Source organism: Heteronotia binoei, chromosome 3 (genome assembly GCF_032191835.1).
Source record: "Heteronotia binoei isolate CCM8104 ecotype False Entrance Well chromosome 3, APGP_CSIRO_Hbin_v1, whole genome shotgun sequence".
Classification (NCBI taxonomy): domain Eukaryota; kingdom Metazoa; phylum Chordata; class Lepidosauria; order Squamata; family Gekkonidae; genus Heteronotia; species Heteronotia binoei.
The window spans coordinates 58,190,562-58,215,268 of record NC_083225.1 but is presented as its reverse complement, the minus strand read 5'-3'; the positions used below and the strand labels follow the sequence as shown (position 1 = coordinate 58,215,268).

Genomic DNA, 24,707 nt, shown 5'->3' with positions numbered 1-24,707 from the left:
TTTATTGGGGGAGGGGATTTTTTAGAGTTGATGGGTTCTTTTTGTTTGGAAGATTAATTGGTGAATGTTTAATCTTTTAACATTAGAATTTATGAAAAGCTGATTGTTCACTCAGACCTCTGTAAAGCTGCAAGCTGGAAGAGATTGGTGGAAGAGTTTCTGAATTCACCTCTTCTAATCACTGAAGGAACAAAGGTATTCAATTTTATTCTGTCGTGGTTGGTACTTTTACAACATCAAGTGTTCTGGGAACTATGGTTCCCAGAAGGCACTGGGCTCCATTGTATGTTGGTCACTAATAGGGAGGGAAGGAGAGAAGAAAAGGACAGAAGAAGGCAAGATTTCTCTCTTGTGGTGGTGCCAGCAGGCAGTTGAAACCTCATTCCTTAGCAGCAGGACAGATGAGTTGGAAAGGCAGGGGGAATTGTTCTGTGGCTTGGCTTTATTATCCTAGCTACAGAAGAATTTGGCATCCATGAAGCTTGTTTTGCTTTGAATCTAGGCTTTGAGGTTTAATCTGTGAGCCAAAAGAGTGGGCGTTTTCGCACTGACCTTAATCGGCAGCGACGTCCCTCTTCACCGCGCAGGAAACCCAGTTTCCATTTGCGCCGCAAAAGCCGTGGGACTTTGCGGCTTTTCCGGGTGCTCCGCAGCAATTGGTGCGAAATCCGCGCAGATCCTGCGCGGTGAAGAGGGACGTCGCTGCCGATTAAGGTCAGTGCGAAAACACCCAGTGTAAACTTCAGAAGCATCTCTAATAAATAGGGAATTTGAAGTGGAGTTTGGGTCATACCTGTGAGCAAAGCACTCATACCTCTGTTTTGTGGATCCTGGTAGCAGTAGCAGTTACCTAGAATGTGAAGAAACTATGACATTTTGAAGAGACTTCTGTTTTGCAAGTAATTTTCTAAATATTGCCAAGCAAAGGTTTCACCTCAGCATTCTTGCCAAAAAGAACATCATATGCTAAAAGCAGTTGAAGAAAGTGTTCTAGTTGGCATATGGAGACTGGAAGAAACAGTGGGAATTTGTTCTCAACCTTATAAACCAGATTGTAGAAATGTATGTATTGGTTTTGGTGAACTCTGCTAATTTGAAATATACTATTACTAGGAGTAAGGCCCGTTGTGAAAAAAAAATACAATAGGCTCTAAAAGAAGACTCTGGGCAAGTGCCTGCCACCCTTGCTATCTTCCCACTCACCCAAGTGAAGGAATTAACTTCCCCCCACCTCAAAAGGAGTTTATTTCTGCTGTCTAGAGAGCAGTTGTAAATCTGAGTGATCTCATAAGAACATAAGAGAAGCCATGTTGGATCAGGCCAATGGCCCATCCAGTCCAACACTCTGTGTCACACAGTGGCAAAAAAAAAAAATTATACACACACACACACTGTGGCTAATAGCCACTGATGGACCTCTGTTCCTCTTGTACCTGTCCTAGGTTCCACCCCTCCTCAAACCCCACCCATTAAATATCCAGGAATTCCCTAACCTGGAGTTGGCAACCTTCCCTGCCCCTCTGACTTCAGCTTTCCATCTCCTTTCCCCTCCCTGCAGCTTCTACATAGGCTGTCTTTCTCCACAATGGCGGGGGTAGGGAACCAAAGCAGCTAACATCATTATCTTCTGCCTCCTTTGATCTGAACAACAACCCTGTGAGGCAGGTTAGGCTGGAAGTCTGTGACTGGTCTGAAATCAGTCTGTCAGCTTCCACAGCAAGGGCCTGGGTCCAGCAGACCCCACTCTGAAGCCCTAACTTCTATGCCCTCCTCAAGTCCACCACAGAATCTCCAGGAATTTTCATCAACATGGAAAGGTACCACTGAAGGCCTCTGGGCGAGTGTCTGCCACTCTTGCTAACCCTAACCCGCCCAAGTGAATGCATTCACTCCCCCTCCCCCACCTCAAGGGGAGCTGACCTCTGGCATCTGGAGAGCAGTTGTAATTCTGAGTGATCTCCAGCCCTCACCAGGAGATTGGCAACAGTGGTTTCCAGGAGGAAATTGTTGGTTTGGAGTCTATGGCATTGTACCTCTCTGAGGTCTCACCCCTCCTCAAACCCTGTTCTCTCCAGGCTTGGCCCCTTAAATCTCCAGGAATTTCCTAACCTGGAGCTGGCAACCGTATCTCCTCTTTATCTGCCCCTCTGACTTCAGCTTTCATATGAACATATGAACCTGCCTTATACTGAATCAGACCCTTGGTCCATCAGAGTCAGTATTGTCTACTCAGACTGGCAGTGGCTCTCCAGGGTCTCAAGCTGAGGTTTTTCACACCTATTTGCCTGGATCCTTTTTTGGAGATGTCAGGGATTGAACCTGGGACCTTCTGCTTACCAACCAGATGCTCTACCACTGAGCCACCGTCCCTCCCTACGTGTGATCCATCACCTTTGGCCTCCCTGCAGCCTCTATATAGGAAAATTAGTCTTTCTTCACAATGGGAGGGGAGGACCAAAGCAGTTTACATCATTCTCTCCCCCCATGTGATCTGAACAACAACCTTGTGAGGCAGGTTAAGCCGGAAGTCTGTGACTGGTCTGAAATCAGTCAGTCAGTTCCACAGCAAGGACCTGGGTCCGGCGGACCCCACTCTGAAGCCCTGACTCCTATGCCCTCCCTAAAGTCCACCACAGAATCTCCAGGAATTTCTCACCAACCTGGAACTGGCAGGTCTAGTCAGCACTGGGCCCAATGAGTTCTGCCTCAGAGGCCTGTAGTGAGACCTTTCAGACCAATAGTCTGGCAGCCTAGTTAGCACTGGGCTCAGTGAGTTCTGCCTCAATGGCCTGTAGTGAGACCTTTCAGACCAATAGTCTTGGCAGCCCGAGTCAGCACTGGATCCAATGAGTTCTACCTTAGAGACCTGTAGTGAGACCTTTCAGATCAACAGTCTATCTCTGGCAGACTGTTTAGTAGGGAGGAGTCGTCAGCCATTACATCAGCTTACACCATTCCCCTATCCTCTCCCCCCTTTGATCTGAACAACAACAACCCCGTGAGGCAGGTTAGGATGGTTTGAAATTACCCAGTCAGCTTCTACAGCCCTCACCTGGAGATTGGCAACAGTGGTTCCCCAGGAGGAAAGGTCTCCCTCAGAGGGCTTAGGAATTTCTGACCAATGTGGAAAGGTACCACTAAAGGCCTCTGTGAGAATGCTCCCCCCAGCCTTGTGTCTTCCCTCCCACCCAAGTGAAGGCATTCACTCCCCCCTCCTCAAGAGGAGCTGATCTCTGCCATCAGGAAAGCAGTTGTAGCTCTGAAAGATCTCCATCCCTCACCTGGAGATTGGCAACAGTGATTCTCCAGGAGGAAAGCCTCTTCCTCAGAGTGCATTCTGTCATATGAGCCCACTGTAGCCTAATTGGAATAGAAAGAGTGACGAGTATTGGCAGGCTGAAAGGACCCCTCTCTGATGTGAATAAACATTCCTTTTGCCTCAGTTGAAGAGAAGAAATCCAACTGTTTTCTCATGAGCACAGGCCCATAGCTGGGGGGAAGTGGGTCTGGGGGGCCAGGCACCACAAATCTTTCCCCTGTTTTACACCCTCACATCTCGCCCGCTCTCAGATGAACTGTCCTGGACTTCCTACAACCAGACCCTGAGGAGAGACAGTACTAATCAATAAGCCCCCTGTCAGCAGAGAACTGTCTCTTTCGAAGGTCAGTGAGCTTATGCTGGAGTTGTTGCTTGATGGGGCTGGCGGTGGGCGGGAGAGAGCAGAATCAGGCAATGGCACAGCAGAGACAGTGTGAGCCAATCCTGCGCAAGCCACATCTAACAAATGAAAATCCTCAGAATTGCCACCACGGTTGGGCTTTTATATATATAACTGATACTGTGGCCATGTGCCTGGAGACAGGGCAGGATCTTCTGATCCTAGATCCTGATGACTAGAGCATGGCTCTCAACACTGAAATTTAAGTTATGCCTTCATTATAAGGCAGGACCTAGTAGTTACATCTCCCTGATGCTATTGGATTCATTTTCATCTAACTGGCTTCATTTAATCTTGAGGAAAATACAGTCAGTTCACTTCTGGATTCCCTTTTTGTGTTAAATGAACCCCAAGTATTTAGATCTCTGAAACTTGACATTGAGAAATAGACCCTCTGGTCTCTTGCTGGTAAAACTTGTTCTTCTTTGTATTTTACTATAACACTGAGATAGGGGTTTTGAGCTGCCTATTTTATACAGCTTATAGTCCCACAATTATATCGTACTTCTATGCTTGCATGATTCTCATCAGAAGTTCTTTATGGGAGATTTACATATTTATCTTATCACGAAAGAATCTGCCCATGCAGGGAACCAGAATGGATTGCTCATATTTTGCTTCAGTGTGAATTTTATGCCTGAATATGGGGTGTTTTAATTAACCCTATTTTGGATAGCAGGCATAGCCTCCCAGAAGTGAGGTTGTTTCCCTTCTTTTCAGTGTTTCCATTATCACCCTCTCAGTAGCAAAGTTTCTTCTGACTGTTATGAGAATCAAGAAATATAAGATTAAAGTTCTGGAGGGATTATTGATTTTTGATTGTACTCTGTATATTTAAATACTGGCTTTGTTTAATTTTAATGTGTGCCAATAAAGGTATTGACTGAGTGACTGACACTATTAAAGTCTGGTGTTTTTTGTTACTTATGCAGTTTTGTACGTTGACTCTCCTCCTGTGGTATATTCTTGTGTAAGCCACTAAAACTGTTAACTTGCATATCAATATGTCACTGTATCAGGAAGGTCTGCTCTATTTCTGTAATAAAATTATTACTGTAATGGTATAAACAGTATATTAATCTCTGTAGTAAACTGAATTTCTTGTTTCTGTTCTGTATTCAAGACAAACACCCATTATGCCATACTCTCCCTTCTATTGTGCCTGTCAGAGTCCCCCTCCAATACCAGCTATTCTGAAAAACCAAGAGAAAAAGAAGTGGGTAGGTCTTAGATTATTGTTTATGCTTATGAAAGCATCCTAGAAATCAAGTGTAAAACCTGATGTTTTGCTGCTTTTGTATTATCATGTAACATATTTGTTAAAGTCATGTCAGATCCTTTTTTATTTTGTGAATTATTGTTATAATTTATTTACTCATACGTTACTAGTATTCTACTTTTTAAAATCTCTCAAAGAAGCAGTAGTTCAGCAGACTTGTTTAATCATCCTGTAATTGTAGTGAATTGAATGGGAAGTCATTGAAGAGGCAGTTGATCATAAATCAATATCTTTTACAGAAAAAGAAGAATTTGATTGGGGAAAATACTTGATGGAAGGTGAAGAATTTGACGTTGGTCCTGATGTTGAAACACCGGTAATACAGAATGCTGCTTTATGCAACAAACTGAGGGAATTTTTTCCTATGATCCTGAAATGCTCACATATAATATAGGCTATAGAGATTGTTGGACTGCACTGATAATGTGAAGTCATGCACCACTCTAAGGCTATTGCTGCTGTGATGATATTTACATTGTTGGTGTTCTGGCTGACTGACAAAATCAAAGAAAAAACAAACAAAGCCCTTGTCCTCTTTGTGAGGGGATATTACTAGCCGCATAATTAAGAATGCAGTCTATTGAGATATAGCATTCATATGATTACAGGATATAGGGGATGGTTGCTGTCCTGTTCCCCCTATTCTGGTTGGTCAGTGTTGGAAGCAGAGTAGTAGATTAGTATACTGGAGGCAGTATGCTAGACTACATGGGCCTTTGACCAAAGCAGCAGTTGCTACACCTAGTTAGTGTTTGCACATGGAATGAATGAAAAGCCAGAATTTTAACCTAGGTACAGTAAAAACCTTGTTAGCTGACATTCTTGGGGAATTGTGGTTCCTGGTTGACCAAATAGGCTTGTTAACAAAGGTTTTAACCTAGTGACTTCTCCAGGTGTCCTGGATTGGCATGTTGGTTAAATAATTTTTCTGGTTAACTGGGCACCAGTGAACAAGGCTTGTACTGTCCTTTGATAGTAGGGCATGCCACAGTACATTTTGTAAAATAAGAACTCTTATTTTATTTGTAACAAGCAGCTTGTAGTGATTAAAACATCATGCTGACAGAAGTCAACAGAACACTATCCATTTAGCAATGACATTTGCTTTATATGGTATAATTTTCCAGGAGTGGTCTGATATAAGTGATGATGATACTGAGCCTTTGAGCAGGGAAGACTCTGGAATTCAAGTGGACAGAACACCACATGAAGATCAAAACAAGAAGGCTGTGTCTCATATCACTTGGAAAGGTTTGTTTTTCAAAACTTTCATTACTACCACGTGGTGTATCACTGATGCTTTCAACAATTGAATATGGAAATTTGTACGGCTGATAATTACATTTAAGTTGGCAAAATGTATGATCTTTTGTTAAAGAAATGACAACTCCATACCTTAACATTTGCTTTATCAAGGCGCTGGGGCATCTGTACAATTATTAGCAAGTCTCTGTTCAGATGTAACATTGGTTTCTGCAGGGTTGGGAAAGGCCCCTCCAACATTGCTGGAATAGTGGCAGGTAGCGAGAATGACTTCTCTCCAAAAAACGTGGTGACAAGAGCATGTGCCATATGCACTTTTATTAACCATGAAGACCACAGCCTCAGATAACCTTCTCGTCTTGCATAAGGCACAAAAGAGCACAGCTGCTTTGCATTCAAACAAGGACTGCTTGTTTGGGCCCAGAGACAAGCTCTGGTTCTCAGTGTGAACTGCCTGGGCTGTGAAGAAGCGCTGCCAGATTCCCTATCACAATCCAAGTGCTATTCTTGACTGTATGCTTTAAAGGATACCTACGCTAAAAGCTCTGACTTTGATGGTCCAGGCTAGCCTGATCTCATCAGATCCTGGTGATAACTTGAATGAGAGACCATGAAGGAAGTCTACACAGAGGCAGACAATGGTAAACCACCTATTTTAGTTTCTTGCCTTGAATATCCTACAAGGTCAACATAAGTAGACTGTGATACCTTCCAACACCACCCCCTAGGAATGCAACAGATGATTGCATTGAACTGGAAGGAGGAGACCAGCAGTTGCATCTTCTGCTTCCAGTCTGAACCTGCATCTGTTGCCACTTTATCTCATCTCCTCATAGTTAGTGAGCAGGAGGGGGGGAGTATTGCCCTGGGCCTGCCTTGGGGTCCCAACTGCCTGGTCAGCCTTCAGTATATGGGCTGGGTATTCTTTTGTATATATTGGTCTTCTGACTCTGATTTGGGGAAAACTCATTTGGGCTTTTTCTGATTTACCTCTGCTTCAGCATGCCTTGAAGCGTATCTATTTTTTTCGGTGGTGGGGGCAGGGTCAGATTTTTTACATTGGGCATCTATGTGCTATATTTATTTGTATTAACAGTTATCCTGATCTTGTGGGCCACAAAAGTTTCCTTTGTTTATAAATGGAAACTTTTCACTTGAGTGAAATGTCTCTTCTATAGGTGAACCTGATGCACGTACTTGGCTGGAGCAGCATGTAGTTCCACAATATTGGACTGGCAGAGTAATTCGTTTTTCCCATAGTCTGCATTTTCATTCCAATTTAGCAGCTGTATGGTAAGAACAAATTACATTCTGTCTCTGAAGTAGTTCATTCTTGATTAAATGGCTGCTATCCCACAATATCTAGGAACCCTTTCCTAGTAGCTTCTGCATACTCATCTCTTTCCTATGGTTTTTTTCTCCCTGGTTATATGCAGCAGTTAGAATAATGCAGTAAATGAAAATCTCTGCCAGAACTCTAATTCAGTTGCTCTGTAAAGAACTAACATGATAGCTTTGAAAAATTGCAAGTCCTTACGGAGTCTGCTTTTCTAATTTTATAAAAATATATTTTGAAAATATATAGATATTTTTAGTATGGTGTGCGACTCTGAGATGATGGGCATTCTTTAAAATAAATACTGAAAGAGCTTTGAATAACATGGAATATCTGCCCTGACCTGGATAGCATAGATAAGCCTGATTTCGTCAGATCTCAGAAGCAAAGCAGGGTTGACTTGGCAAGTATTTGGATGAGAGACCTTCTTGGAATACCAGTAGTTGGAAGGACAGGGGCAGGCTTTATTCAGCAACCTCTCTGAATATCCTCCAGACCCCAAGTAGGAGTCAGTCACCAGAGGTTGCCATGACTTCCAGGTGCATGCACGCGTGCACACACACAGTACAAAAATACCAAGAAGGGGGAGGAGATGCTGCAGCATTGCTGCACCAAGTGTGCAACTTATCATTCTCAAGGACCCAGGTAAAAATAGTGTAATAGTTTAAAATAAAACTTTAAGAGCATTTTCAGGTGAGGAAGACATAATGGTTCATATATTTGTGCCTTTCTGAATGTTTTTAAAGGGTGAAGGATTCCTTTAATTACATATAACTCCTTAAGTCCATTGGTGCTAAAGAAAAACTAATTGAAAGGAATAGTACTTGATATTGTTTAGCAGTAATGCCAATTATTACAAAATGTAACTTTTGTCTTTAGGGAGCAGCACTTATATAATAGCGATCCTTTGTATGTGCCAGAAGAGAGAATACTTGTCACTGAAACACAGGTGATTCGTGAAACCATTTGGTAAGCAGCAAATTCAAAGTAGTTGCCATTTGAAATCCATTGCAAGTTGTAGAATAATCTTAATTCCGCAAGTTTTCATTGAACATTTGATGCGTAGGTGATTCTTAAGTTCAGAAAAGAGGTTATTGTTTCCATCATATGGTACTGTAATCATCCTCTTTCCAGGTTTTCCTCATCCTAAGTAGGCTTTTTCCTAGACCTACTTCATTCTGCTTTTTTGAGAAAAAATGGAGTCCAACCATATTAACATTCCATCTGGAAGAAATAGTATGCATTTTCCTGTTCTGTAAAGGTCCCACCCACATCAGCACAGTTTGCCTCTTGCAAATGTTGCTTTCCCATCATTTTTTTCTACTTTGCCACCGGAGGGCTTTTTATCTCATTTTTTTTTAAATTTTAGAAAATAAAGTAGTAATATAGAAGGGATACAGAAAGCGAAAAAAGGATTATATAACATAATTGTGTGTATCAAGACTAATTATATATAACAGAGTGTATAAAACAGAGAATGTTTCTCCCCAAGATTCCCTTCATTATAATTTTTAAGACATTGTCTATAAAATATAATTGTCCTTATTTCTGTTGGGGTACATTTATATTCAATAGGAAGGCTTTTTGAGGGTTTTTTAGTCAGTAATTGCAGTAGCAATAATGGTTTTATTAAAATAAGCAGCAATGGATGAAGATAACGCTGCAGGTCTATACTGCTGTAACAATGCTTTTGCCGCTTCTGTTGCTAATCTTAATACAGCACTATAGCATGTGTATGAAGAAAGCAACAAAATGGGGGGCTAAGTCAACAAGACAGCTATGATGACCATACTTCCTCTTCTGTATAGTACATGTGAGAGAAGCTAGAAAAAAGACTAAGGAAAGTGCACAAAAAACTCCCACATGTGGATGCTTTGTTCATAGTATGGCACTGAAAACAGTATCAAGAATCTGTGCTGTACGGAAGCAGTCATGATGTGAATTGGTTTACCCAGCATATTTGGGTTGAAAAAGAAATTAGTTTTGTAATACAGATTGCATTATAATTTGGGAAAATAGTCAGTTTCTCAGTGTAGATCACATATCACTTGTTTACCACACACCCCTTCAATTTCAAGAGATTCTGATGTAAGGGAGCATTTACCAGTTTTTTGTAAACGAATTGTGACCCAGCATTGACATAAATACCATCCAGGGATATTCCTGTTGAAATCAATGGGTCTTGTGTGAGCTTTATTTTACCCTGGATTATATTCCTCCCCCGCCAGTGGACATGGGTATGTAGTGGCTATGACAGTTTCTTTTAAAAAGTGAAGTTATTCTAAGTATCTGTGTTGTCCTATTTTTACAGGCTGCTTTCTGGTGTCAAAAACCTCTTTATATTTCAGCTGAATGAAGGAAAGATTACTGTGAGAAATGATATCATGGTAACCCATTTGACCCATGTAAGTTAAGTAATCTGATTCAGTAATGACCCTAGCTGCACAAAGTACCAGGTTTTAGTAGTTAAAAAAAAGTGAGAGAATAATCATCCTGGTACATAGCCTTGTGATTTAGTGGTTAATGCATTACATTAGAACAGATGAGAGACTTCCTAGTTTTTCATGTGTCTGTTTAAAATGTAATGCTTCCCCCATGGGAGAAGATATTACTTTAGGTCAACCTACTCTTTTCTGTTATCGTTCCTCATTTTCAGCTTTCCCTTTTTAGCTTTTCCCCCTCCAGGTTTAGCTTTCTCTCCTGTCTTTAAGCTTTTTAATCTCTCTTCACATTCTTTCCTGCCATGTGACATTAACTAATAGTTGGAATCCTTGGTATTATTGGTTGTGAGTTGCCTAGCAACCCCCCAGATGGCCATCAAGACTTCACACTGTAGTCTTGTGAGATCTCAGTGGTACACTTTCTTAAAGAAGTGCATATGCTTCTATGATTTGGGGGTTTTTCTAACCTTCGATTTTTTATTTCATATTTTTTCTGTAAACTTGGATTCTGTAAACTTCAGTATTGTAAAATAATACCACCTGTTTGTCCATCACTCCTTTTTATGCATTTTTTTTAATCCACTGTATGGCTCAATGGGTTTAATAATATGGGTTAATAATATGGTGTTACTTTTCATTAGAAAACAACACTGCAAAATCTTTCTTTGTTTCATAGAATTCATTAAGATCAATGTTGGAGCGGATAGCAGCATATGGTCAAGTTGTATTTAGGTTACAGAAGTTCATTGATGAAGTGATGGGTCACAGCTCAGAAAACGTAATACCTGGAACCAGTTCTACTCCCAAGAAAGGTGCAGAAGCCCCATTTAGAACCTATCAGGCTTTCATGCTGGCTCTCTATAAATATTTTATTAGTTTCAAAGAAGAACTTACTGAAATTGAGAAGTGCATTATCCACAAAGGTAAAGAACTTTTTATTATAGCAGAGGAGTTTTTGAAAATTTTAATGTGGTGTGAACATGAAAGATGTTTTCATTAATATTCATGCATTTTAAAATGTTAATATATTTTGTTTTGCAGACACAACAGTCACTCTTTCTATAGTCATAGATAAACTGTCACATCGTCTAGCACAGCTGAAGGTACTTCATAAAATTTTTAGCACTGGTGTTGCAGAAGTTCCACCTGACACTCGAAATGTTGTAAGAGCATCCCATTTGCTTAATACACTGTACAAAGCTATTCTCGACTATGACAACGTTGGAGAAGCCTCTGAGCAAACAGTATGTAGAAGCTCTTACCTCATTATAATTCCTATAGGAGAAATAAGCAATTATTGCCATAAGGTGAAGAGGAAGCATAAATTTGTAGCCTCACTGGACTGGGAACGTCACCCTGTTCTTCAGATAGTATTAAAGTATAAGTCTTCGTGCAGAATGCAGATAGTTGAGATTCTTAGCACAATCATTTTAATCAGCTCTGCACTTAGTAGAATATTTCTTAGTGAAGATTCCTCTTGTGTTGCCAGTGTTTGCAGCCTTGTGCAAGATGTTGTTTTACAGAGTGTTATTTATAAATATCAGCAGAGATCAAAGCATCACATTGCCTTTCATGTCTGAGCTAGGTATTCTCAGGTCCCCCTCCCACTTTTCTGATGGCAGCCTCCCACACTCTCTAAAAAAGAAATTCTTCCACTATCTTTTTAAATCTGCTGGTTTACATATGAACTGTTTTGCAAATACGCTTGGGATTTTCTGGACCTCAAGTCATACTAGGAGAATGTCCAGGATCGGGTAGGGTGACCCGCCCCAGCTTCAGTGTCACCACCACTTGCTTCATTTGGCTCCTGGTTGGAGCCAGCTGGCCACAACAGGCTGCCCTTCCATCTCAGGGAGTCTCTGTTCTGGTCTTTCTGCTGTGCTGGATCACACCCTTAGGGCAGTACAGAGGCCAGAGCAGAATGAAAGGTGAAGCCTTGCCTGTGCAGTCAGATCACTTGGAGGAACTGCTGGGGCAAGACCTCAGGGAGAAGGGGATGAGAATAGGCTTGATGAGCTGATTGACCCATATCCAAGGGCATAGGCCCTGTAAATGCTGGGAGGACCTGTTTAAACCTTCTCATTCTGCAGCCAAGGTCGAGGTGTGCAAAGCCCAAGGCTTACAAGGGGGGGGGGACTTTATTTATGATTTATATCCTGTCCTCTCCCACCAATGTGCTCAGTGTTGGTCACAGCAACTTGGGGAGAAACCCAACAGGAGGAGGGAGGCTGCATAAGAAATCCGCCCCAAACCTCCTTTCTATTTCTGAGGCCCTGGGGATCTGGAGGCCAAAACCCATTCCCCACCTCCAGCTGGGGGATAGCAGAAAGCATCAGCTAACACGCTGAGCCTCTCTCATCTCAGCTATTAGGCACTTTCAGGTCAGACTAAGCTGTACTTCATTGGCTGACCTTCTCTGTAGCAGGCCAGGGTCACCCATACTGCCTACAGGAGAACAGAAGAAGAACCCTGCTGGATCAGACCAGTGTCCATCTAGTCCAGCATCCAGTGGGCAACCAGTTTCTCTGGCACAGCAACAGGCGCAGAGGCTGAGGCCTTCCCCTGATGCTGCCTCATGGCACTGATATTCAGAGGTTTAGTGCCTCTGAATGAGAAGGGTACCCTTTAGTCATTGATAGCCGTATCCTCTATAAAATCAGTTAAGTTCCCTTTTAAAGTTGTATATAAGAACAAGTTACAGCCTGAATAAGTATTCTAGACTAGCTATTTAGTTTTAGTATTTTCTTTCCTGTTTTGCGTTCCTTCTGTCTTTATATACTTTTGTACATTCCTTTTAATAAAACTTATGAATCATGTATCTGTGGTGTTATTTGGTTTTAGGGCTTCAATCTAAACCCAGTACTTGACCTGTTTTGGCTACAGCTACTGAAATAATTGTTTTTTGATTTCAACTTGCAGGGCTGACTTCTTGATTAACAGCTAGTAGGGCTGGAGACTTGATCCCTTGGTCTCTCAGCAGAGGGTTAGCTTAGAGAGGCTGGGGCTGGTTCATTACCCTGAGGAGTGAGGATTTACTCCGCAGTCTTGTGTGTTTTACTCTTGACTTTACCCCAAAGCCTTCTTGTGGGACAAGGGTGTAGATCTGCTTTTGTAATTAATATTGTGTTTTGTAGCCAATGCCTGTCATATTTGTAATACCCTAATAACAATGTTTAAAATCTTCATTGCAGGTATCCCTTTTGTTTTCTCTCTGGGTTGAAACAGTAAGGCCATATTTACAGACAGTGGATGAGTGGATTGCCCATGGTAACTTGTTTGATCCTGCCAAAGAATTTATAATTCAGAGGTAGAAACACAATGAAATACAATGCTTTTCATTAGGACAGCCAACCCTGACTTGATGACAATAGCTCTGATTTCTCAAGCAACCCAGCATCTGTAAGGGATTTCCTTGCTGCAGACCACACATATCCTGTGCAGTCATGGAGCTTTGTTCTTATATCCAGTGGACACGCCATGTGAAAACAGCTGTGGCCTGCTGTCTGTGAAAGTCAAAATAAGCAACTGACTTTTGCTCTCTATTTAGCTCCAACAAAGAGAAATGTGGAATCTGATCTAGCAACTAGTTCTGCACAATAAAATTGATTTGAAAGTTGCCGTTGATAAAACAGCTAGTAAAATACCTTTTGGAGCTTAGAGGAGCTGGGGCTGGTTTGTTACCCTAGGCAGTGAGGATTCACTCTCCAGTCTTGTGTGTTTTACTCTTGACTTTGACAATTAATTTTCTATATGTGTATTAGAACTGAATAGTGAGAATCAATAGGCATTATGGGCAAAATGCCCTGTATGTGAACATTATTAACATTGTATAAAATCTTCTGAGTATTAACTGAAGAAAGTAAATTATTTTTGGCAGTTGTTAGATTTGAAGAACTAGAAACATATTTCTAGACATGCATCTGAATGTAGTGCTTATCACTTCAGTGTTCGTCTTAATGGTTCTTCAGTCTCATGGCTATTTTGTGCTGCATAAAATTATTTTACTCTAGTTAACTGTATTGAAAAGCTGTGCATAGTGATGAGCCTCGTGCATTTTGGCTGTTGATTTTTTGTAAAGCCAAGGATGAAGATAGAGAGTATTCTTTTAATCTGTTAACATAGTGATTCTGAATATATTGTTAATTTCTCTGTGTACTGTAAAATTAAAAACAAAATTAGAAAGGTTTTCTCCCCAGTTGAAACCCTAGTTAAAATAATCTTTGGTAATTTTCACCTGATATACTAGTAGTTAATATGGAAGCATTTTTTAAAGGCAAAGCAACTGACTTCACATTTGTCTTTGCAGAAATAAAAATGTTCCAGTTAACCATAGGGACTTCTGGTATGCCACTTACACTTTGTATAGTGTATCTGAAAAGACTGAGAATGAAGAGAAAATGAGCGATAATGCTAGTGCCAGTTCTGGCAGTGATCAAGCACCTTCAAGCAGGCAGCACACCATGGTCTCATTTCTAAAACCAGTGCTAAAGCAGATCATCATGGCTGGGAAGTCCATGCAGTTGTTAAAGAACTTGCAACGCACAGATGGCTCTTCACAACATTCGGCATCAAGAGGTAAAAGGTACTTAGGCTGTGGGCCTATGAGTCTATTGGCAGCTTTAGTGGCATGCAGTTGTCATTGCTATCCTAGTACTGCATAGATGTGCATTTTCACATGTGATAGAAAAGGGTAGGGTTTTGTTGCAGATTCCTAAATAGGTATGTACAGTCAAATACAGTTACCTGTATGTCTCACAGTTAGCTTTAATTTTTTTTCTTTCTTAACTGTGGGCCACTTGTAAAGCTTAAAATTTCAGTGATAATTTGAAATCAGGTATTATATTTTATTGTTTTAAATATTTACAGTCAGCTCAGAATATAGGCTTCTGTTCATTAAATGTCTAGTATACTTATTTTTTACTTTAAAGGCTGAGTCACCCAAGGAAGTTGGACCCGTCCATGGGTGGGTGATAAGGTTATGTGTTTAATGTCCTTGCATGATATTCACATGGAAGTTCATCTTGTCAAGTGGCCCCAGTGTGCACTGTGAAATCTAAAGTTCTTTGGTTCAGTGATTATCGACTGGCCAACCAATAACTCAACATATAATAGGACTTAATATTGTGACTTTGTGGTAACTGCAAGAAAGTAACAATATGAAATGAAACCTTAATTATGTGAATTGATACTCTGCTTCACTTGAAATCTGTGCAGACATAACGCTATTAGTCATAGTTTAAGAGGTCTGTATTAACCAGAAGAATTCATGCTGAAGAGGTGTAAGAATTATAGGGAATGAAGCATTTTGTGTCCTGTTCTCTGTTACAGTGTTCTTTAAGTGGTTTGGAGGGTTATATCTTCACTGGCTCTTTAACTTTGAAAACCAAATTGACATGCCAATGGTATTCTGATCATCAGCAGAGAAATGTGTCAGATCACAATGTTTAGTTTTTTGGATAAGCCATCTCCAGTAGAATTAGGGGAAAATATGTGGCTTGCATGTTCAGGATTGAAATATTTGGTAGGCATATAAAATATTTGAGAATCACAGACTCATAATTTAGATTAATTATATTTTTCTGTTGCTGTGCCCTGCATTAATAACAGAACGAGGGGCTTAGCTTTTTGTTCTGGCTTAAACAAATAATAATGTACATAATCAGTCAGTCATTCTTTATTATGGTCATTTGTCCAATCATATAATACATTTGAATGTAAAAAATTCAAGGCATATAATAAACCAGATAAAACCACTTAAAATAAGGTACATAATACTTTACTAACCAATTCAGATGCAGAAAGGAAGAGCTTATATAGATTATTTCTGGAATCTGTCCAATCACGGCTGCGGCATGGGGAGGAACCTGTTCAGGAAGTTATTACAGAACAGCAGGCAACCAAACGGAGTCTAATAAAGATGCAGTCTATTGCAGAAAGGCATTTGGAGTTGGATGATGTTCATGATCCCTTGCTGGCTATCAATTTTGCAAGGTAAATGAAATTTTGCAAAATAATTTGTTTTTACTACTTTATCAAAGACCTGGCTTTGGTGTTTCCACTGGAGAGATAACTGAGGAGTTTCAATTTCTCAAATAATAAAAATAATTTAGGTTAAGATATTGGTGACACATACAGTACCACAGCGTGGCTGTTCAGATGGGTCTGCAGGGCCTGGGCAATGTCAGGGCACTCCAAACAGCCTGACCAGAAGGAACATGGGGATACCAACAGGAGTGCTGGGGTTGTTCAATTTGCTGTACAGTCAAAAAGTGGCAAGGAGCCAGGAAAGGAAGGGGTGGAGGATCATGTGCCGGACCCATAGACATAGGATCTTGCTGGCAGACCTCCTGATAGTACCTGTTTTTGGCCATTGTGTGGCACAGAGTGTTGGACTGAATGAGTCATTGACCTAATCCAAGATGGCCTCTCTTATGTTCTTACAGAGTGTGGTGGCACCCAGCTGAGAGAGCAAGTGGCCTGGCTGAGGCAGCTGGAGTCTGTGTGGGTAGTTGAGATGCTGCATACCCCAAAAAGATGTGGCAAACAAACTGGGACCATGGAGGCTCAGCTGCAAAATAATCCACCTCAAAAAACCTCTCTGTGCAACATGAAGATTAAATATGCATCATGCTAAACTTATCAAGTAAACACTTGATAAGTTTAGCATGATGTATATTTAATTTTCATGTAGCCCAAAAAGATAGTTGAACCTTCCAGCTAGAAGGCAGAGTCAAAGAATTTGGAAGGTGTGAGGGCGGAAGGAGAAGGGATTAAGGACTGTAGATAGGCAGCCATAGGAGAAACACCCAGCCATAGGCACCCCTGAAGAGGTATGCCTGCCAGGGCAGCAGGGACCAGGGAGGGATGATACTCTCCAGGGTAACCCTAGAGAGTCAAGAAGCAGCCTACCTGGAAGGCAAGAAAGTGTAAGGGAAAGGGACTGAAAGGTTGCACAGAGACACCTGGTGGCAGCATTGATTTTTTGGCACTTTGATGCTGGGAAAGGCAAAAGAAGAAGGGTAAGGCAAAAGATGAGATGGCTGGACAGCGTTACTGATGTAACAAACACGAATTTGAGCAGGCTTCGGAGGATGGTGGAAGACAAGAGGGCCTGGCATGATTTTGTCTGTGGGGTCGCAAAGAGTCGAACTCAACTGTGCGACTGAACAACAACACCTGGTGAGGCCAAGGATGATCCCCAGGGAGCCTGACTACCATTGGTCAGGTCCCTGGTCTGAGGCCATGGGCAACAGTCACACACATGTAGAGCTGGACACATTGGAAGGCAAGAAGGCCTGTTTATATTTTGCTCAGTTCTTCACTAAATGTCTGCTTTGTCTCCAATTTATTCATTAATTCTGTTTAGTTTATATGAGAAGACAATACTGACTTTGATGGACCAAGGGTCTGATTCAGTATAAGGCAGCTTCATATGTTCATATGCTTTTATTTTACAAAAGTCTTATTCCTTGGCAGCTGAGTAGTGCACAGAATGCACTACACAAAATGGTTTTGAAACTTGCTTGGATAAATGATGAGCTTCTGTGTCTATACTGTTGTGTTTAACTTATTGTAAGTAGGATCATATTTATGTAATTTCTGTACTGTGTAATTTTTGGGAAGTTAATTTAAAAACTGAGGTAACTGGCTTTGACAGAAGCCCTCTGGAATATATTGTAATTAACTGTGAAAAAGTTTAATTCATAGTTTTGCATGCTTGCTAACTGCCTCTGCCATATTCAAAACTTTCAAATGAATATTTTGTTGTTGTTGTGCAGATTGTACTTGGAACAAAGTGACTTTCATGAGAAGTTTACTGGTGATGATGTTTGTGTGGATAGATCCTCTGAATCAGTTACATGCCAAACATTTGAACTGACGTTGAGGTCTTGCCTTTATCCACACATAGACAAGCAATATCTGGAATGCTGTGGAAATTTAATGCAAACTTTGAAGAAAGGTTATAGGTGAGAGTGTGAATATATTGCCATTTTTAGCATGTAATCCTTTTTTGCCAAATGCTTAGTCTGGGTTTAGAAGATAGAAGAAGAAGATATTGGATTTATATCCCGCCCTCCACTCCGAAGAGTCTCAGAACAGCTCACAATCTCCTTTACCTTCCTCCCCCACAACAGACACCCTGTGAGGTGGGTGGGGCTGAGAGGACTCTCACAGCAGCTGTCCTTTCAAGGACAACCTCTGTCAGAGCTATGGCTGACCCAAGGCCATGCTAGCAGGTGCAAGTGGAGGAGTGGGGAATCAAACCCGGTTCTCTCAGGTAAGAGTCCGCACACTTAACCACTACACCAAACTGGCTCTCCACACCAAACTAGCTCTAAACTGGTTTAGATTTCCAGTAGCTGGTGACTGATACTGCCTTGCTCAGCACAGAATCCATTCTTCCTGGGGGATCAGCTACTTTGAATGGGGGCAAGAAGCAGCCTGATGATGTAGGGCAGCTTTTGTGAAAACAGTAGATGATTGTGGGGAGGGACATGGGAGCTAGGTGAGAGGTCTTCATTTGTTATAGGAGAAAAAGAATAGGGACAAATGTCTGCAAAGTTAGAGGGAAAATATAGAAAATGCAAATATGTGTATGTTTGTAAATCAAAGAAATGTGAGTAGGTGTCTTACCAGAACAGTGCTAGGAGACTTGCCTCGTTGTGGGTTATGTATTGCTAGTGTTCATATATTTCTCCCCCACCGCTGCCACCATGTACGTTGTCATTGTGTAGCTCTGTACACCAGTATGCCTTCTTTCCAGTTTGAAGAAGTTATTCAAACTGCTTTGGCTGGACTCTGCCTGCTTCTTTGTGTAAAACAATTTTTATTTTGTAATATATTGTTAAAATGCTCTTTAAAAGATTAACACCAATAAATGACATTTTTTCCCCTTCCATCCTTCCCTCCCATCTTTTCAAGACCCCCGCTGGTGTTTACTAAATTTTCTAAAAAACGCAAGGTAATTCTAGTCCTGGAATCTTCATATTGAAAACCTTATAGCCAACATAAAAAAATAAAAGCTAAAGAAAAAACCAAACCCTATAGATTCATATAGGCCATCCTTACTCTTAACTTTTAACTCTTATCAAAGAAGATAAAAGAAAAATACACAAGAAAAAGAAAAAAGCCCAAATACAAGTATTTCTTTGTATTTTTAGTCCATTAGTCCACAAGGTTTCAGCCGCTGTCAAAAATCACTAAATGTCCCTTTACCTTCCAATATTTTTCCACATATTTTTGAAATTTCTTCCATTCGCTTTTGAATTTCTCCAAATCATAGTCTTTTAAGATTCTTGTAAGTTTGTCCATTTTACTCCAAGACAAAACTTTCAATATCCAATCCCATTTTTCTGGTATTTTATTTTGCTTCCATAACTGCGCAAATAATGTCCTTGCAGCTGAAAGCAGGTACCCCACAATCGTTCTGTCATGTTTCGGAAAATTTTCCATTTGTAATCCCAACAAAAAAATATCTGGAGACCTCTGAACGTCATAACCTAAAATTATTGACATTTCTTTCTGAATCATTTGCCAAAATTGTGTTGCCTTTTCACGAGTCCACCAGGTATGGTAGAAAGAACCTTCATGTTTTTTTACATTTCCAACATCTGTCTGACACCTGATTATTCATTTCTGCCAGTTTCTTAGGTGTCATATACCACCTATATAGCATTTTAAAACAGTTTTCTTTAATATTGTAACATGTCGATATTTTCAGAGTTCTTCCATAAATACTCCCATGATTCCATCTTTATTACTTTAGTAAAATTAATTGCCCATTTTATCATTTGAGATTTCACTACTTCATCTTCCATAGACCATTTCAATAATAATTTATAAGTTCTTGAAATCAACTTTGGGGGTAGAGCCAGGAGACATTAGGGGTGGAGCCAAGATCAAGGCTGTGACAAGCATCATTGAACTCCAAAGGGAGTTCTGGCCGTCATATTTAAAGGGACAGCACACCTTTTCAATGCCTTCCTTCCATAGGAAATAATGAAGGATAGGGGCACCTTCTTTTGGGGCTCATAGAATTGGACCCCCTGGTCCAATCTTTTTGAAACTTGGTGGGTATTTTGGGGAGAGGCACTAGATGCTATACTGAAAATTTGGTGCCTCTACCCCAAAAAACAGCCTCCCCAGAGCCCCAGATACCCACCGATCAATTCTCCATGATTTTCTATGGGAATAAATCTTCATAGGGAATAACAGAGTTCCCAGCAGACATTTCCCTCCCCTCCCCCCGCTTTCTGATGACCCTGAAGCGGGGGGGGGCCCTCCAAACTGGGGGATCCCCTGCCCTCACCTGGGGATTGGCAACCCTAATTTCAGACCATTACCTCCCATACATAATAACAAAAGTTCAAATGCAGAGCTACCTATACTTAAAACATAGAGGAGAAAAAAAATTCTTAAAGAATGGAATGCCCAGGCCTAAAGTTATTTTTAAATGACCATCCTATGTCTTTCTCAGCAGGCACGGTGTTCTCAACTGAGTTACTCCCCAGCAGAAGAAATAAGCACTCCCACTCATTCTCTTCATATTTCTGAAAGGGGAACTACTACTAAATCACAAACAGCTTAATTCAAGGCTCTGGTTCAGTCCCACTGGCTCTAATGTGTTGTATTTATAAATAAATGTGGCTTCTTATCTTAACAAAAGTTTAACTGAATCAGTGATTCAAAAACTGGCCTCAGCCACCCTTTCTGTTTTTATTTAGTAAGGTGTTTACTGGAATATACAGCATCATATTTTGGGAATTAGTAGTACCATTCTTATTTATCTGAAAGTTCACCACCTGTCTAACTGTTCAGGGAATGATGTTCCTGAAAGTAATCTGCAGTTTATTATGGGAGAATATGAGAGGTCTGTTCGGATGGGGAAGAGGTAACCAAAGATAAAATTTCAGAGTCAGGGAGCTAAGGCCAAAGATGCAGGATTTCTAGACATTTTGAAGTCAGTGAGGAGGGCGAATGCATTTATTCCGTAGTTTTGGGGGGAAAATTTTGGCAAAAACTCTAATATATGCTATGTTTACTTTCATATTAAGTGGAAACCTATGTTGTCCCTTTAACAGCATTAAATGGGTAATTTGTAGATTAGTTATTGTATAAAATTGTACTAATTGGCATGCACAGAAAATTAAAAATATAAATTCTATATATAAATATAAATTGCTTTCTAAAAGCAAAATTGCAAATATTCCCAATACTTTATGGAGACCTGTAAATTGCTGCACTCTTTGCTATCTTAGTACACATACCTTATTTTTTTTCTATCTTAGAAGAGAGTAGTATAATAAAGAAAACGGAGTCTGAATGGAAACAGTCTCATACAGTCACAATTGGTAGGATTACCAGCATGTTTGGATATCATGTTAAATTTCATAACATTGAAAATATTTAGCTCTGTAATAATTTATTATTGAACAGAAGCTAGCATATCAATTGTTGCCAAAATTCACATTTCAATAAGCAGCATATTATTAATGCTGTATCTTGTATATATCTGCAGTCTATCTAATGCTACGGATTGTCTTGCATAACATTTATTATGTTATACCCTTTGAGTGAGTCAAATGTTATCTTAAAATGTCACTCACTCCAAAAGAAAAAAAAATTATAGAAATTATTTTCAATGTTCCCCCAAATGTCCCAATTTGTCAGCTGGAAAAGGGTCTCTGGAAAAATAGTGTGTTTCTGAATTTTTCTGGGTTTCTCCCCTGGGCCTTCATATTTCTAGCTAAAATTCTTATTGGCTGAAAATGAAAGTTGGATATGCACTGGAATGAAAATGGGACTTGTTGTGACTAATAGGAAGAAGGGATAGGAGTCTGAAGAAAAAAGACAGGGAAGCTAGGAATTTGAGGAAGGAAGTAAAAAATATCATGACATTTAAGAAAAAGATTATGTGTGGCAATCAGGAAAGGTGGATGGGTAATGAAAGATGGTGGACAGGCACTAATATAGAGTGACAATTGTAGTTTTATAACAGATGCAGCCACCTTATTCTGAAACAAAGGCTCTGGAATCATGCATCTTACTGGTACTGTATGAATGAACTTTCATTAAGGGAGCTCATTTTCATAAACTGCATACATTGAGAAATTTTGTGTATTTAAGTATTAGTTGGAACACTGAATTACAAAGAGTGATGTAGTGAAATCTGAACTGATTGTGTTTCCTGCTTAGACTGGTAGAGTACTTGCAAGCAATGAGAAACTTTTTCTTACTTGAGGCTGGTGATACCATGTATGACTTCTACACATCTATTTTTGATAAAATAAGAGAGAAGGATGCATGGCAGAGTGAGACATTTCTTAATGTTCAGCTTCAAGAAGCTGTTGGACAACGTTACCCAGAAGACAGCTTAAGGTAATAAAAGTATAATTGCACTCTTTACTGTGTAACAAGAAGATGATAAAAGACACATGATTTCCATGCTGGGAGGCTGTTTGGAGAAAAGTACACACTATTGATAAAAAATCCTGCTAAACTTGGAATACGGAACCCTCTTTTTCCATTCTTTGCATTTTCTGCTGAAATCAGCTTGTCTTCTCCAAGAAGTCTGGTTTTGGTTTTATCTCTCTGCTTGGGGAAATGAGAAGGGGGAAGGAGGAAGCAAAAATCCAGCACTGTGTTCTGTTAAGCCCCGAAACTGGATAGGAGAAAGAACTGGCTTGAATACATCTGACATAAGTGCTAGACAGCTGTGCTGTCTTTGGTTGAACTGAGGAACTGTATCTTTTTGTGAGTGGAAGGATTTGGGGAAGGAGTCTGCCTTTTCTGTTTTGGTAAGAAACCACTGCTGCAAAAGAAGCAGAATCTGGAGTAGTGGGAAATTGAAACACTGGCCGACAGTATAACCTTTGCAAACATTAGAATTTGACCCTGGCAGCTTTTTTTGTGTGTGAGGACAATAGAAAGGTGGGGTGATCTTGCTTAGTTCCCCCCTTCAGATTTGGACCCATTCATATAGATCCAGTGATCCCTTAGCATAGTCTTTTGAGGTGTTAAAAGGGATTTTCCCTTCCTCCTATGGCAGTGGAAAAGTTGGTAGGATTGAGCATGTTAAGTGTTAATATAAGAGGTTTGGACTAAAAAGCAGGCATGGAGCTGTGTATATCTGAGACAACGGATGGCTACTCTAAGCAAAATAATATACAGCAATCAAGCGCTAAATTTATGTAATGTGCTTAATAATGAGTTGATATATAACACAATATGACCTTTACAAGGATAAGTGATTTGATTTTTAGGGGAAGGTGATTCAACCCTCACAGTTCTCAGAGCAAACCCCAGTTCTTTTTCTTCTAACTTAAAAACTATGAAACGCATGACTGCTCAGTGGTGAGAGTGGTTAGGCATGTATCCTTTGTTTAGAGCATAGCTTTTCCTCTGATCTCCTAGTATAAAGCTTGGAACAGAATTAATTGCCACTAGGTATAGTTTTTGTCTGATGTATTTTCTGTTCGATGCAAAATCTCACTGTAGACCATAGCATTGGCAACTAACATGTTTTTCTCTGCTTAGGCTGTCTATATCGTGTGAAAATATTGATATTGCCAAGAAGAAACTTCCTGTTCATACCTTGGATGGTTTAATACTGAGTTATAAGGTAACAGGCAATTGAAAAAAAATCAACTGAAATAAAGAATAAATCACAACAACACTGATTATAAAATATATATGCAACACATTCAGGCAAAACTTGAAATGATTTCATCAAGCGTTTTTTTTTTTAGGTTCCTTGGCCTGTGGATATTGTTATAAGTGTGGAGTGCCAAAAAATTTATAACCAAGTGTTTCTCTTGTTATTGCAAATCAAGTGGGCCAAATATAGTTTGGACGTGTTAAGATTTCATGGTAAGGAAATTCAAAGACTCTTAATTATGTGATTAAGATGTTTCCTAAACATGAGGGAGTTGTGGCCAAACTAATTTAAGGTGCTACAGGAACCTAATGCTTTTTTAGGTGCCTCCTCAGAGGGATGAAAGTGGAAAAAGGAATAGAAGCAGTGCATGTGAATGGAGATAATGGGAGAAGTAGGTTGTGGCACAGGGCAAGCTGTATCCATGAGAAAGTTGGTGGGAAAGAAAACAGTCAGATGGGTTGCTGCTGATTAGATCCTAAGTAGATTATTTGTCTGACTGCTATAGGTGTAGCTGTGGTACTTCGCTAAATATAATTCAAAATCTTGCTAAGCAACTGAATTTTGCCACTTGAATGACTTATGCAGATTTGCTTATTAGCGTGGTGTACAGCGTGCTACTATCTTTGTTTTCTCAGGGTTTCATTACCCTTTTGTTTACTGTGCTTTTTAGTTGTACTAAATAGGGGATCGTAAAACACATTTGAATGCCTTCTTGATTTTTGGCTTCCTTCTACCTCAGGGTAAGTCTACCCTCTGCTGTTTGAATAGATCTTTGAGATCAGCAGTTGCTGTTTAATAAAGCTGATGGAGGAAAACTATTAACTTTTCAGTTAAAAAGTAACACCAGTATGTTCTAAAAACAAAGCTAATGTAATACATTAGATTAGAACCAACCAGAATAAAACAGGTTGTCTGGAATTCAGTCCTCTTGTGTGCATGTTGTATAGAATGCCAGGCAAATTTGAATCCACTGTTGTGCCGTGTATCTGCTATTAGGTTGTACCTATGGAAA

The 24,707-nt window shown here is 40.2% G+C and overlaps 1 protein-coding gene across 1 annotated transcript in view; it reads left to right on the top strand.

The window, feature by feature from the left end:
- Positions 1-24,707, top strand: part of LOC132568257 (gamma-tubulin complex component 5-like) — a 34,419-nt gene that overhangs the window by 3,067 nt on the left and 6,645 nt on the right. Inside the window, exons 3-18 of the mRNA XM_060233884.1 lie at positions 87-195; positions 4,843-4,939; positions 5,238-5,314; positions 6,126-6,249; positions 7,440-7,554; positions 8,477-8,566; positions 9,909-10,002; positions 10,715-10,961; positions 11,080-11,282; positions 13,230-13,345; positions 14,345-14,613; positions 15,831-16,029; positions 17,817-18,005; positions 22,234-22,416; positions 23,575-23,659; positions 23,787-23,907. Coding sequence (XP_060089867.1) covers positions 87-195; positions 4,843-4,939; positions 5,238-5,314; positions 6,126-6,249; positions 7,440-7,554; positions 8,477-8,566; positions 9,909-10,002; positions 10,715-10,961; positions 11,080-11,282; positions 13,230-13,345; positions 14,345-14,613; positions 15,831-16,029; positions 17,817-18,005; positions 22,234-22,416; positions 23,575-23,659; positions 23,787-23,907 — 2,318 coding nt within the window. The remainder of the gene's footprint in view (positions 1-86; positions 196-4,842; positions 4,940-5,237; positions 5,315-6,125; positions 6,250-7,439; positions 7,555-8,476; positions 8,567-9,908; positions 10,003-10,714; positions 10,962-11,079; positions 11,283-13,229; positions 13,346-14,344; positions 14,614-15,830; positions 16,030-17,816; positions 18,006-22,233; positions 22,417-23,574; positions 23,660-23,786; positions 23,908-24,707) is intronic.